The sequence below is a fragment of the Pleuronectes platessa genome, chromosome 23, assembly GCF_947347685.1.
Source record: "Pleuronectes platessa chromosome 23, fPlePla1.1, whole genome shotgun sequence".
Classification (NCBI taxonomy): domain Eukaryota; kingdom Metazoa; phylum Chordata; class Actinopteri; order Pleuronectiformes; family Pleuronectidae; genus Pleuronectes; species Pleuronectes platessa.
The window spans coordinates 14,626,366-14,641,650 of NC_070648.1; the positions used below are offsets into that span (position 1 = coordinate 14,626,366).

At 42.4% G+C, this 15,285-nt stretch overlaps 1 protein-coding gene across 1 annotated transcript; it reads left to right on the forward strand.

The window, feature by feature from the left end:
* Window positions 1–7,914: 7,914 nt before the first annotated feature.
* Window positions 7,915–9,422, forward strand: LOC128430090 (macrophage mannose receptor 1). Its single transcript, XM_053416048.1, has 3 exons — window positions 7,915–8,032; window positions 8,135–8,509; window positions 8,623–9,422. The coding sequence occupies exons 1-3, from the start codon at window positions 7,996–7,998 to the stop codon at window positions 8,994–8,996; spliced, it is 786 nt and encodes a 261-aa protein (XP_053272023.1). The 5' UTR covers window positions 7,915–7,995; the 3' UTR covers window positions 8,997–9,422.
* Window positions 9,423–15,285: the final 5,863 nt, after the last annotated feature.

Sequence of the window (15,285 nt, forward strand, 5' to 3'; positions counted from 1 at the left end):
AATCAAAATTTATTTGTATAGCCCATATTCACAAATTACAATTCATCTCATAGGGCTTTAACAGGGTGTGACATCCTCTGTCCTTAACCCTCAGCAAGAGTAAGGAAAAACTACTAAAAACCCTTTTAACAGGGTAAAAATACATAGAAACCTCAGAGAGAACCACATGTGAGGGATCCCTCTCCCAGGACGGACAGAAGTGCAATAGATGCCACGTGTAGGAAAACATCATCAATAATCAAAGTCTCTAGCAGCATTTGATGAGGGTAGACATCCCGAAGGACAACCCCAACATGACATGCCAAGCAGTCCCGCTGCAATCACAGTCCATGGTCATCAACCATCCAGACCACGATCCACCATCCAGACCAGATGCCACTTCAGTCCTCAGTCACCGTCCACCGCCGACCACCAGGACCCATCAGGAGCCACCACCGCGGTCCTGGTCCACCGCCCGTGCCCAATGCCAACATGAAACAGGGTCCGCCACCAGCACCACGATCAGCCCACATGACTCAGAATCTGCCACACTGGATCCAACACCGCAATCCACAAACCGCAATCCATGGTGTGGCCACAGAGGCCCTGGATCTGCGGGTGATAAAGCAAAGGGATTCCGGGGAAGGGGGATAGGGATGGAGAAGAGGAAGGAGAAATTGGAAAGAGAAGCTCCGTGTGTCATGTGTAATAAAATAGAACAAGTAACGTTCTGGCGCACTAATTAGCTCTAACTATAAGCTTTATCAAAAAGGAAGGTTTTGAGCCTACTCTTAAACGAAAAGATGGGGTCTGCCTCCCGAACTGAAAGTGGTAGATTATTCCACAGCCGAGGGGCTTGATGGCTAAAAGCTCTGGCTCCTACTCTACTTTTAGAGACTTTAGGGACGACAAGTAGGCTTGAATTCTGGGAGCGGAGTGCTCTAGTGGGTTTATAAGGTACTAACAGCTCTTTAAGGTAAAAAGGCGTTATATTATTAAGGGCCTTGAAGGTGAGGAGGAGAATTTTAAATTCTATTCTAGATTTAACTGGAAGCCAGTGTAGCGATGCTAATACAGGAGAAATGTGCTCTCTTCTCTTTGTTCTCGTCAGGACACGTGCTGCGGCATTTTGGACAAGCTGTAGAGTCTTTAACGACTTACTGCTGGAGCCTGATAATAATGAATTACAATAGTCTAGTCTCGATGTAGCAAAGGCGTGGACTAGTTTTTCTGCATCTTTTTGGGAAAGGACATGTCTACTTTTTGAAATATTGGAAGTGGAAAAAAGTGGTCCTAGAAATTGGTTTTAAGTGAGAATTAAAGGATAAATCAGGATCAAAGATCACTCCCAAGTTCCTGACTGTTTCATTGGAAGCAAGGGCAATGTCGTTTAGCGCAGCTATATCATTAGATAATGTATCTCTAAGGTGTTTGGGGCCAAGTATTATAACCTCTGTTTTGTCTGAGTTTAATAAGAGAAAATTGCGGGTCATCCAGGTTTTTATGTCCTTGAGACATGTTCGAAGTTTAGTTAATTGATTATTTTGTTCAGGTTTTATTGACAAATATAACTGGGTGTCATCCGCATGGCAGTGGAAATTTACCGAGTGTGTCCTGATAATGTTTCCTAGTGGAAGCATATATAATGAGAATAAAATTGGGCCGAGCACAGAGCCCTGTGGAACACCATGGTTAACTTTGGTGCGCACAGATGACTCATCATTAATTTGCACGAATTGGGAGCGATCAGAAAAATACGATTTAAACCAGTTCAGGGCGGTTCCATTAATGTTAATTAACTGTTTGAGTCTTTGTAATAAAATTTGATGGTCAATTGTGTCGAATGCTGCACTGAGATCTAACAGAACGAGGACCGACACAAGTCCCTGATCTGAGGCTATTAAAAGGTCATTAGTGACTTTTGCCAAGGCTGTCTCTGTACTGTGATTGGCCCTAAACCCCGACTGAAAGTCTTCATATATATTATTTTCCTGGAGAAACTCACACAGCTGATTGGCTACAACCTTTTCTAAGATTTTAGACATGAAAGGGAGATTAGATATTGGCCTGTAATTGGCTAAAACCTCTGGGTCTAGGGTGGGTTTTTTGAGTAGGGGTTTGATGACAGCTATTTTTAAAGACTGTGGTACATAACCTGACGATAATGACAGATTGATAATGTTAAGTAACGAATTATCAATTAGGGGCAGAATTTCTTTAAGTAATTTTGTAGGAATGGGATCTAAGATACAGGTTGTTGGTTTAGAACCTGAGATTAATTTGGTAAACTGATCACAGGTGATCAGAGAGAAGCTGTCTAAGTAATTGGTAGGATTGTCAGCCGTTTCTGAGATCTCTGTTTTTGCGAGGGTATTAGTGCCAATTGAGGGCAGGAGATGGTTGATTTTATTTCTAATAGTTTGAATTTTATCATTCAAAAAGGTCATAAAGATATTGCTATTTAGGGATCGAGGAATACTGGGTTCGGTGGAGGTGTGACTCTCTGTCAGCCTGGCTACAGTGCTGAAGAGAAACCTGGGGTTGTTTTTATTCTCTTCTATTAGTTTTGAATAGTAGGCGGCTCTTGCTTTGTGGAGAGCCTTTTTATATTCTTTAACACTATTCTTCCAGTCTATTAGATTTTCAACATGGTTGCTGGAGCGCCACTTCCTTTCTAGTTTTCTTGATAATTGTTTTAACTCATTTGTCTGGGAATTATACCACGGAGCTAATTTACTATGTTTGACATTTTTCTTTTTTAGAGGCGCTATGGAGTCTAATGTTAATCGTAATGAGTCTGCAGAGCTATCGACGAGGTGGTCGATCTCAATGGAGCTCAGGTTTTTAAAGAATTTGTTGTTTATATCTACTGCTAATACGGGTTTAAATGTAATTGGAATTATTTCCTTAAATTTAGCTACAGCACTATCAGGTAGACATCTAGAAAATGAATTTTTTATTAGTGGCATATATTCAGTTATTGAAAAATCAAAGGTTATTAAATTATGGTCTGATAGAACTGGATTGCGCGGAACTACTTTTAAATTTTCAATTCCGACACCGTACGATAATACCAAGTCAAGTGTGTGGTTACAACAATGAGTAGGTTTGTGCACACACTGACTGAAACCAATAGTCTAGTATTGAAATAAATGCTACGCTAAGGCAATCTTTATTATTGTCAACATGAATATTAAAGTCACCAACAATAATAATTTTATCGGTCTTTAGGACCAGGTTTGATAGAAACTCAGGGAATTCCTTTAAAAATTCAGAATAAGCCCTGGGAGCATGGTAAACTACAGCAAATATGATTGGCTGTTGGTGGTTCCTAGATTGGCGTAGAAGACTAAGAACCAGACATTCAACTGATTTGTAGCTGAGTTTAGGTTTAGGATTAATTGATCGACTGGAGTTAAAAATGGCAGCAACTCCACCTCCTCGCCCAATTTCTCTAGGAACCTGTGAATTGATATGACTGGGGGGAGTAGATTCATTTAGACTGACATATTCATCAGGATGCAGCCACGTCTCAGTAAGGGACAATAAATCTATGTTGTAATCGGAGACTATTTCATTAACTAAAAGAGCCTTTTTTGACAGTGATCTAATGTTTAAAAGACCACATTTAAAAGTCTGGGTTTCCTGTGTTGTTTCAGAGGTTGTTTTAATTTGTATTAGATTTTTGTGTGGAGTTCTCGCTCTGTTTTTGTTTAATTTCAATAATTTAATCGGACAGTGAACAGACACAGTCTCTATGGGGTTGTGTGACTGATCCAGAGGGAGCGCAGAGAAGTGTTTAGCACTGCAGCTCTGCTTCCTGGTCCCAACTATGGGTTGTCATGTTATAGACTGAGTAATATTCCTAGATAAGAGAGCTGCTCCATCCCAAGTGGGATGAACGCCGTCTCTCCTAACAAGACCAGGTTTTCTCAAAAAAGTTAGCCAATTATCTATAAAGCCCACGCCGTTTACAGGACACCACTTCGACAGCCAGTGGTTAAAAGACAACATGCGGCTAAACATGTCATCACCTGTTGTATTAGGGAGCGGGCCAGAGAAAACTACTTTGTCCGACATCGTTTTAGCAAAAGCACACACGGACTCAACATTAACTTTAGTGATCTCCGACATACGAAGCCGGGAGTCGTTGCTACCGACGTGAATTATGATTTTATTGTATTTACCTTTTTTAGTTTTAGCCATTAACTTAAGTTTAGATTCGATGTCGCCGGATCTGGCCCCTGGGATACAATTAACTATAGTCGCTGGTGTCGCTAACCTGACGTTTCTCAGAACCGAGTCGCCAATAATCAGAGTTTGTTTATCAGCGGGTGCCTCGCTGAGAGGAGCGAATCTATTTGAAACGTGAGCTGGTGGCTCTTTAATCGTGGGCTTTTTAAGTCTAGCGCTATGCCCCCTCCGGGTCGTCACCAAGCTGCCCTGGGCTCCCGGCTGCACGGGACTAGTCAGGGGGCTGCTCGTTAAGGCAAAGCTACGTGCTGAGCTAGGTGGCTTCGCAGCTAGCTGGAGCCGGTGTTCCAGTTTAACTGGCGGGCATGGCTTCTGGCGACATTCCAGATGTTGAGGCTGTTTTTCAGAGCCGGTGGCAGATTCGTCATTTTCACAAAGCGCCTGTGTGTGAAGTGCGGTGATCTACTGAAGGTCTTGCTGAAATAAAAATCCTACAAAAACCCTTCACGAGTTCATGTGTCCGTGTCAGCATCACGTTGAGACCGCAATAAGCATTTAAATGGTAAAAAAAAAAAAAAAAATAGTAAAAAATCCTTGAACGGGATTCGAAACAACAAGCTGAAACACTATAAGCGTCTAGCCTGATGACGATCTCACTACGCCACCGAGTCGCTGAAATTTACATCGCGCGTTAGATAAATGTCTCGTTCTTTGCTTTGTCAGCTGTATATCACCAGATGTGCTTTCAGGTAACGCCCATGTCATCTGGTGATAGTCCGAACACAGAATAAACGCTTTAAACGTAATACCAGGCTTTACAAATCTGACGCTCCTCTTCATAGGAGACACAGGGAGCATTGAAGAACACACACGCGTCACCAGCTCCACTCGAAGTGCTTTTGTTTGTCGCTGGTGATCATTACAACGCGCACACACCAAACAACAGGTACATGTAAACATCCCTCACATCAACAAGGCGGAAGCTCGAGCGGTGTTTTCATGAGTCAAGTTGGTGAACGTGCTTCTAATGGAGGTGTGGAGCTGCACGTGTCCTCCTGTGGCTGCTGGTTAAAGTCAGCGGACGGGATTTTAAAAGATGTTCTCGTTGTTGTCGATGATCAGGTTCTGCCATCGGAGAATGAGGTTTTTGTGTGGACCACAGCAGATCGATTCCCGTGGTGGGATTTTTTCACATTTATTTTTCCAGATTTGCCTCGTCACACATGTGTCATGTTGACAACACACTCGACACACTTCGGACAGATCATCTGTTGATTTCACACAGATAAACAACGTTTGACTTACAGAAGCTACGAAAAACCAACACACCCGTTCTGTGATGAGCGGTTGGGTTGTTTTCATTCTCCGATGGCAGAACCTGATCATCGACAACAACGAGAACATCTTTTAAAATCCCGTCCGCTGACTTTAACCAGCAGCCACAGGAGGACACGTGCAGCTCCACACGTCCATTAGAAGCACGTTCACCAACTTAACTCATGAAAACACCGCTCGAGCTTCCGCCTTGTTGATGTGAGGGATGTTTACATGTACCTGTTGTTTGGTGTGTGCGCGTTGTAATGATCACCAGCGACAAACAAAAGCACTTCGAGTGGAGCTGGTGACGCGTGTGTGTTCTTCAATGCTCCCTGTGTCTCCTATGAAGAGGAGCGTCAGATTTGTAAAGCCTGGTATTACGTTTAAAGCGTTTATTCTGTGTTCGGACTATCACCAGATGACATGGGCGTTACCTGAAAGCACATCTGGTGATATACAGCTGACAAAGCAAAGAACGAGACATTAATCTAACGCGCGATGCAAACTTCAGCGACTCGGTGGCGTAGTGAGATCGTCATCAGGCTAGAAGCTTATAGTGTTTCACCTTGTTGTTTCGAATCTCGTTCATGGTTTTTTTATCATTTAAATGTATATTGCGGTCTCAATGTGATGCTGACACGGACACATGAACTCGTGAAGGGTTTTTGTAGGATTTTTATTTCAGCAAGACCTTCAGTAGATCACCGCACTTCACACACAGGCGCTTTGTGAAAATGACGAATCTGCCACTGGCTCTGAAAAACAGCCTCAACATCTGGAATGTCGCCAGAAGCCATGCCCGCCAGTTAAACTGGAACACCGGCTAACTACAGCTAACAGAGTTTCTAGGCTGCGGAGCCGAGCCTCTAAGTCGCTAAGCCTCGCCTCCATTGCTACCAACACACTACATTTATTACAAGTACCTCTACTAATAAGGGAGGCAGAGGAGTAAGTTAACATAAGACACTCGGAGCAAGAGAGAGCAGTAGAGCAACAGGGAGAGAGAGAAGACATCGCTGCTCTAGAGCTACGAGGGTGAGCTCAGACAGAACACAGAATCACTAAGCACGATAGAGTAAGGGTTGTTATGTGCGAGTGTTTAACTACAGACCGGTGATTTTTAGCCGTAGTGCTACAGAGAAACAGCTGTGTTTAGCAGCGGAGCTAATTCACAGAGCGACCACCACCAGTGGCAAGAAAACAGGAAATGACGCAGCACGCTTACCATAATGACGTCACGAACAGGCTCCCACCTCACGAACAGGCTCCCACCAACTTGTGTTTTTTTTCTCCCCTCGTTCTTGAAGTGAAGCTGCAGGATTGGACCTGGATGACCCTGCTGTGAAAGCAGACATTCTGAAATCAGCACGTTTCCAAAATCCACCCTGAAACATATTCAGGACAGATATAATGAGTTGATGACATCTTGAGGGAGATGAGTGAATACAACCAACTGCTTCCAGAGAGGTTTTATAATGCAAAGCAGCCAGAACACTGTAAAGAAGAGTTATCATGTTGACTCCTTTGAATTATTTTAATAATTCTTCCAGGCGTTGCTGCTGTAGAGCTGCTGTTTTTGGTTGAGATCAGGAAACACACAACATGCTGGGACTGAGTTGGTGCTCGGGCCTAGAAGGACTGGATCTGAGACATGTGGTGCAAATTGTGTCTCCATGAACACATCCATGTTGTGAAGATGAACACTGGATACCTGAAGGCAGGCTTCAATATCCAGTGGGGTTACAGCCTGAGGATATGGAATTGGGTAATGAGTCCATTCAATTTAATTAGTTTAGCACCAAATCATAAAATAGATTATCTCAAGGCACTTTACATAGTAAAGTTTAGACCTTCTAAAATTATAGAGAAACCCAACAGTTCCCACAACGAGCAGCACTGACTCTAACTATTTTACTAGAACTAAGAAACCTCGAGAAGCAGATTAAATGTGAGCAGAGAGAGAGAGAGAGAGAGAGAGAGAGAGAGAGAGAGAGAGAGAGAGAGAGAGAGATGTAATGTCAGAATGGTTGTATATTAATAATAACACAATTATTATTAATAATTCTCATCATCATCTTTTCTTTTTCTTCTCTTTTCATCCTTGTTTTCATCTGATCTACATATTGGATGGAATAAGAGGTGGTCACAACATTAATAGATAAACATTTCAAACATCCCTGTCACAGAGGTATCATTGGATCCACGGTGTGAGCAAGACAAACAGACATTCATTCACTCACCACCTGCACAGGGGTGGAGGCAGAGACCAGTCTGGTTCAGATACGATCAGAACTATCTGCATAGTGAGATGCCTCCAGAGGTAAACGAGAACAATGTTGTTGTTTGCATCTTTGCCTTTTTGCATAAAGAGTTCCACAGAACACTGTCTATTGTCAGTAGAAGAGGAGGAGCTGGTTTTACATTTCCCTAAAGCTGCACTAGAACTGGTTAAGTTAGGTGTTAGAGGTGAACACTGGCACAGACAGTCCACAGAGCAGCATCAGGATGGAAGGGATCTTCATTGGTGTCTTGTGTCTCTCAGGTCAGTGAATTTAACTGTTTGTATGATGTCTAACAGGATATCTGAATATAGAGATTAATTAGAGTCCTCATACATAACAAAAATAATTGGTTTCATCCTCAGGGAGCCTCACCTTCTCCACATGCCTCCTCCATCAGTACCACTTTGTGTCTGATGCAATGAATTGGACTGAAGCTCAGAGCTACTGCAGAGAGAAGTACACAGACCTGGCCACTATTGAAAACACTGAAGAAATGAAGAAACTTCAAGACACAGTTTCTGCCGCTGGTCACAGCTCTAAGGTTTGGATTGGACTGTACAGTCACATTGACTGGAAGTGGTCAGATGGGTTCAACCAGAGTGGAGCTGAATATAGGAAGTGGAGTGAGGGTGCCCCAAACTATAAGAATGCCAATCAGCTCTGTGTGCGCATGAAGATACAAGAAAATTGGCATGATGTTAACTGCAATCTAGAGATTCCATTTGTCTGCTACAATGGTAATGATGTGCTTTATATTGATCTTTACTATACAAAATAATGTATAAGATATGATTTTGAAAACATTGTGTGATCTCAACAATCCCTCTTTTGTTCTCAAACTTAACTGCAGGAACATTAGAGGATCCTGACTTTGTGCTGGTGAGTACAAAAAAGAATTGGACTGAGGCTCAGAGGCACTGCAGAGAACACTACACAGATCTGGCCACTGTGAGGAATGACACTGACAACAACAAGATACAGAAATCGCGTCTAACTAATGACTGGTCATGGATCGGTTTGTACAGAGATCCTCAGATTTACTGGTCCGACGGGAGTAACTACTCTTTCAGCTCATGGTATCAGGGGGGCCACCCACTTGGCTCGATGAAAGTCGTATGTGGTGTTGCAGATTTGGAGCAGGGAGGAAACTGGAGGATATTTTCCTGCTATGAAAGAAAACCATTTGTCTGCTACAGCATGCGTGGATGGTGCTTCGTTGAGTGAAAGAGAGAGAACACATCCTGACATTAGAAAAACAGTTATTGTCTCATTAGTGATTCTTATAACATTAATGCATTAAGTAATATTTAGCTGATGTTTGTTCTGTCTATTGTTTCTTTACAGTGAGAGAAACTAGAAATGTCTTGTGATGTACTTGTATGTTATCACTTCATTAATCTGCTCTTCGATGGTTCTTAAAGACAAACTGACACTTTAGAACATTTTGACTCTGTCTGGTTTCAGACTCCCTGTGAATGAGATTTCAGCTCTTAGCTCTCAGCAGTTTTTTTGTCAGATTTAAAAGAAATAATTCCCTTAAAAACTTTAAATATTCGCTGGTATTGGTTTTATGGAAACCCCTGTGTTATAGAAAATAGATTGGTTAGATTAAGTAGATTGACAAAAAAATTGTAAATTAATAAATGAATCAATAAAAATATGTTTATTCAACTAAAGTAAATGACTTGTATGCTCTTCTATTTTCTTTGTGACTTAAAATACCTTGAGCAGCACACATTAGTAGCTTCATTAAATATTTGTATTGAAAGGAGGAAGCTTGAAAAGAGGGGTGAGAGGGGCGGAGGATACGAAGGGGAGAGACAGACCAGGAACATTTGGGTACACATCATATTTAATCTCTGTCAGACTAGTTGTTAAAATGAGAATGATAAGAGTGATATGAATGCAATGATGTTATTAATCATAATCACACTTGTTGTTGAGTGTCAGATCTGGATTCTGCAGCTCAGAGTCCTAGAAACAAAATTTCAAATGTTTATTTTGCAGCTTTAATGTAAAAAAACATGTCTGATGATCATCTTTAATAATTATGAACTATATCCTGTTACTTCATTTCCATTTGAAAATGGCCCTGAGAGCTCAACAAACAGCAACTTATGAAAACACATGCAAGTTGATAAAACACAAGCAAAGTAAGAAAACATCTTCATCAATTTCACAACACAACACAACACATTACAGAAACACACAGCAAATACAAAAACGCGCTGCAAATAGACAAACGCGCTGCAAATAGAGGCGAAATCAATCAATCAATCAATCAAATTTTATTTGTATAGCCCATATTCACAAATTACAATTTGTCTCATAGGGCTTTAACAGGGTGTGACATCCTCTGTCCTTAACCCTCAGCAAGAGTAAGGAAAAACTACTAAAAACCCTTTTAACAGGGTAAAAATATGTAGAAACCTCAGAGAGAGCCACATGTGAGGGATCCCTCTCCCAGGACGGACAGAAGTGCAATAGATGCCACGTGCAGGAAAACATCATCAAGATTAAAGTTTTTATCAGAATTTGATGCGGGTAAACATCCCGAAGGACAACCCCAACATGACATGCCAAGCAGTCCCGCTGCAATCACAATCCATGGTCAGCAACCAGTAGGACCACGATCCACCATCCAGACCAGACGCCACTCCAGACCTCAGTCATTGTCCACCACCGCCCACCAGGACCCACCGCGGTCCTGGTCCACCGCCCGTACCCAATGCCAACGCGACACAGGATCCGCCACCAGCACCACGATCAGCCCCATGACACAGAATCCGCCACACTGGATCCACCACCGCGACCCCTGGTGCGTGATCCACAAACCGCAATCCATGGTGTGGCCACAGAGGCCCTGGATCTGCGGGTGATAAAGCAAAGGGATTCCGGGGAACGGGGATAGGGATGGAGAAGAGGAAGGAGAAGCTGGAAAAAGAAGCACTGTGTGTCATGTGTGATAAAATAGAACAAGTTACGTTCTGCCGCTCTGATTAGCTCTAACTATAAGCTTTATCAAAAAGGAAGGTTTTGAGCCTACTTTTAAACAAACAGAAATGACAACGCAAGTGTTTCCAGAGGACAGCTAAAAGTGATGGACACTGCTGCCACAGGAGACAAAAAAATGTCCAATACATCATACAAATTCGGTTCCACACAGGGGTCGGCCAACCGCAGCTCTTCAACCCCTCTGTAGTGGCTGTACAGTACACTGTTGTGTATATATATTTGTGTGTGTGTGTGTGTGTGTGAAGCGAGCGGAATAAAGTTTCCTCTGAAGAGTTGTTGAGTTTTCTGAATGCCTCTCTTTAACGCTGTGAGCAAGATTGCCTGGAATGCAATTCGTGTACAATGGCGGACCGCTAGTGTGGCTGAGTGACACACACACACACACACACACACACACACACACACACACACACACACTAACGCAGATACACACTAACGCACATACACACAGGTCTTGACCTTCTATTTAAAAAGGCCTTGAGGCCTGGAAGGTTGAGGTGGAATCGAAGGGCGAGAACGTCCGAGCCGTAGCCATCAGGCCACCGAGTGCTGTGGAGGCTGGCTTCTAGGACATCATACATCATGCATGGAGCGCAGGTAGCTCATCTGTTCTGATTCAGCGGTGATGGTGAGTGATTCAACCTTCACCAACTTTTTTACGTTTGCTGTTGTAAACACGTGGTGTGGAAGTAATTCTGGTCAATATTTCAATGTAACCATTTATTATCGAGCAAGTTTTATTGAAAAAGAGGGACAAGACAAGTCCTTAACCAAAAGAAACCTTGATGGATGAACAGAAACTTACCATTTTTACATTAACTTTATGCAAGCATACTTTTTTAATTATTGTACAGCCAGGGCTCCATATTAACCAGCCGCCACTGACGTACAATATAAAGTAAATAAAATACAACACATTACTGGACCAACAAACCCACCAGTGCCACATCCCAGTCCATCACAGTAGCCAGTGGATAGACAAACGAGTGGAGCACTGCGCTGTGCGGTGGCAGATGGGCGTTCCAGCGAGAGAAGAACGGACCTCTCAAGAGATCAGTGTCATTTTCAGTATTGAGATCCTGCTGAGCAGAAAGATTGCAGTTTATGTAGAGACTGAAGCAGTCGGACAAGTGACAGCTCATGGTGTTCGGCTGTTTTAAGAGCCTGTCTGAAGCTGTGAGAGGACAGGGGATGAATACAAGTCCATGAGTAAGGCTTTTACAGCACAGTTTGCCATAGACTTCATTGAATTAATTTGCAATTTAACATTGCTTTGCTCATTTGTGGTAAAAGCAAAAAGCTAAAATTAAGAGCATTTACAGAATCAGTTTTCCAAAAATTACTTATGAGCTGAAATGAACACGACACTAGGTATGAACATTTTCTAACCACCTTCTAGATTCATTCCAGCAACATTAGGTGTAAATGTCTCAAAGACAAGTTTGCAGACCCTTCATTTGTTTCACAGTTATGATGCAGCCTTATAATGAAGATATTTAAATTAATCTTTTACTTTTCATTAGGGATGCACCGATATGGAAATTCTTGGCCGATACCGATATTTGTTTTTATCTTTTTGTTGTTATTCATTCACCCTTTTGTGCTAGAAAAATAATTAAATCATTATTTAAAAAGCACTATTTAAAAAATGTTCAGCCCTTCATCACTCTTATCTTTTAATGACACAAATTGAATCAGATTTATGAAACAGTCTTTGATTTAACTAAACTTTATTTAACAGAGACATATAATGACAATTTTTCCGCAAGTTGAAATGGTTCCTTGGGATCTTAATGAAATGTCTGTAACATATTTTGGTCAAAATACCACAAGGATTATTTAAAACAGCACCTTTTTACCCTGTCTAAAACAGCCCTGTTAAAGTATCATTATAGAGAACGCTCTTCTCATTCTTTTATGGTACCAGTATTGCCCGTTTATTAGAGGTGTTACGGCTTCTGTGTGTATAACGTATGTTGTCAATTCCCTTGTTACCTGTGCATGAGACGGATGAATAGAGCCGATGCACATGAGAATAAAGTACTTAAACAGACGCTACGCTCATACTTTTTACGCCAAGTTACACTGCGTGAGTCAAGATAACTTAACAAGCCCTCCTCAGTTTGACCTGTTTTGAGTGTCGGGCAGAAATCACATCTCGTCAACACCCACCGTGGCCCTTCGCGATGCTTGTTTTAATTAAACAGTCGGATTCCCCTGGTCCGCACCAGTTCTCAGTCAGCTGCTAGGCGCCAGCCGGAGGGTTCCCCCAGCGGTCGCCGTAGCTGAGGTGATCCGCGAGAAGGGCCCGACACGCGTCCAGAGTGGCCGCCGCCGACCGCCGTACCCGGTCCCCTCCAACGGCCCGCCTTCCGCACCGGTGATGGACACCGCCCTGCGGTCCAAGAGAAAGAAAGCCCCCGCACCAGCGACGCCGTCAGGCGCCACCGGATTAGGACCTCCCGGTGCCGCACACTGAGCCTCTGGCCGCGGAGAGGAGGGCGACGGAGCGACTGCTCCCCCAGCTGCGGCACGTGCCCAGCGGTTTTACAACAAATATGAACATCGGCCAATGATATCGGTGAAAGTCAAGTTTATTACCGATAAGCCGATATCAGTAAACGAGGCGAATATTGGCTGCTACCGATGTTCGGCCGATAAATCGGTGCATCCCTACTTTTCATCAATCTACTATATAGATTATATACTGAATATATATAAATAAATAAGGAAAAAAATGCCTCTTTTACTGTTAAATATTTCAAATGTCATTTATTTTGAGCAATTAATTTCTCACATCAGTGGTCCAAAGGTAACAAAACGTCACATTTCATACAACGTTATGAAGTAATGGCTCATCTGAGGTCCTCTCGACCAGATTTGTATCAAAGGCACTTTCTCTGTTCAGCCTTTCCTCAACCCTGACCAGTCTCCCTGTCCCTGCTTCTGAGAAACACCCACAAGCATCTAGCTGTCAGTGCCCTGCTTCTCCAATGGGCAGGTGACGAGTGGTGCCTGGTCTTTTCTCCAAACCTGACACTCGAGCTGCTCTCACACGTGCACTGCTGCCATGAACTTACCTACACATCACCTCGGCTGTATGTGTGGCTGTAACACAAATGTCGAAATCGCAAGAATTGGATTTATCAGACCATAGGCCAACCTCTCCTTAGCAAAAAATGTCTGCCTTGATTGTGCAAGTAATTGCTCAAAAAATGAATCACTGTAATTAGAAATTACATAACAGCATTCAGTGATATGGAGTCTGAGGAGTGCAATATCATATTGAACAAGTAGGCTCTACCCCCACTAATGTGGGCCTGCCCTATTGATTGGTACCGTACCCGCGCTTCTATGACCTTTGGAAGGGAAAAAACAAATTTTTGAAGTGTTAGGGTTATGGTTGCAATAAAATAAATATATAAATAAAATAAAAAAATAAAAAAAAAAATAAATAAATAAAAAAAAAACTGTCTGTCAGTGCCTGTGAGTTCTCGGGCCCTAATAAATACGCGTAAACTGCATTACAAAAGGGCTTCAAAGTAAGTCACATTCACCCATTCAAACACACACATTCACACAGTACTTCACCCTCATGCTAAGCATCACACGGCCTGTCTAATTTACCCTGAAGATGTCCTGACCCCCAGGCTGGGAGCCACTGGTAGGTGGGCTAAGTTTGCTGTAAGCTAAACAGGAATAATGCTCCTCCTCTGGGTGGAAAAAGCAGGAATTAGTGTGACTACAGGTATGCTACTGTTGTTTCATGTGAAACCTTTTACTCTGGACTTGAGCTGTCACAGTGATCACTGTGAAGCTGCAAGAGCCAGATCTTTGAACACGGATTGATGCACGGAAATCAAACCAGGCTTCGCTCACATCTAGTAGGAGAAAAACCTCAAAGATTTCAATCAATTACGGTGGAAGAAAAAGGCTTGAAAAGGAACAGAACATAGAAGCGGAGAATTCTAAGGTTTTAGACGGCTGCTCAGATGTGAAGATGTATTCTTAGCATCGTCGAATTCTGTGTCGAGTAAACACCTAACATGGCACCTTGAATCCTGCAGATCTCCCTTCAAGTTAATCTGAAAATATTTCAAAAAACCTTTTTTAGGGTTGAAACGATAGAGATTAGATTATAGGAGAAAAGATAATGCATTCTTAAATGTGTTTATTGAGTGGTTTATTAAATTATATGACTTTTCTTAGAAGAGGCACATTAAGGCAGGTTTTAAAGTCACATTTATTATCAAATTTATAAAAATTCAACATTTGTCGGTGGAAAATGGCTCATAACACCACCTGTTGTTTCAAATTGATTGAACTAATGCTTGTGTAGTGTCAACCATATATACTCCATCAATCTGAAAGGTTTAGACAAACAGTTTAATGTGTTCTTCATCTCTGTCACCTGAGTAACCAGACGCTGTCAGGTTTGTGTTATAGTTTCAAATGTCCTCCGAGCTGCTCACAGGCCTGTTTGGGAGTGCAAGGGGGT

What these genes read in the sequence shown, in the direction of transcription:
- LOC128430090 (XM_053416048.1), top strand. Translation starts at nt 7,996, where the DNA reads ATGGAAGGGATCTTCATTGGTGTCTTGTGTCTCTCAG. An exon ending in TGGTGTCTTGTGTCTCTCAG is followed by an intron (nt 8,033 to 8,134) that starts GTCAGTGAATTT and finishes TTTCATCCTCAG; the next exon opens with GGAGCCTCACCTTCTCCACA. An exon ending in TCCATTTGTCTGCTACAATG is followed by an intron (nt 8,510 to 8,622) that starts GTAATGATGTGC and finishes ACTTAACTGCAG; the next exon opens with GAACATTAGAGGATCCTGAC.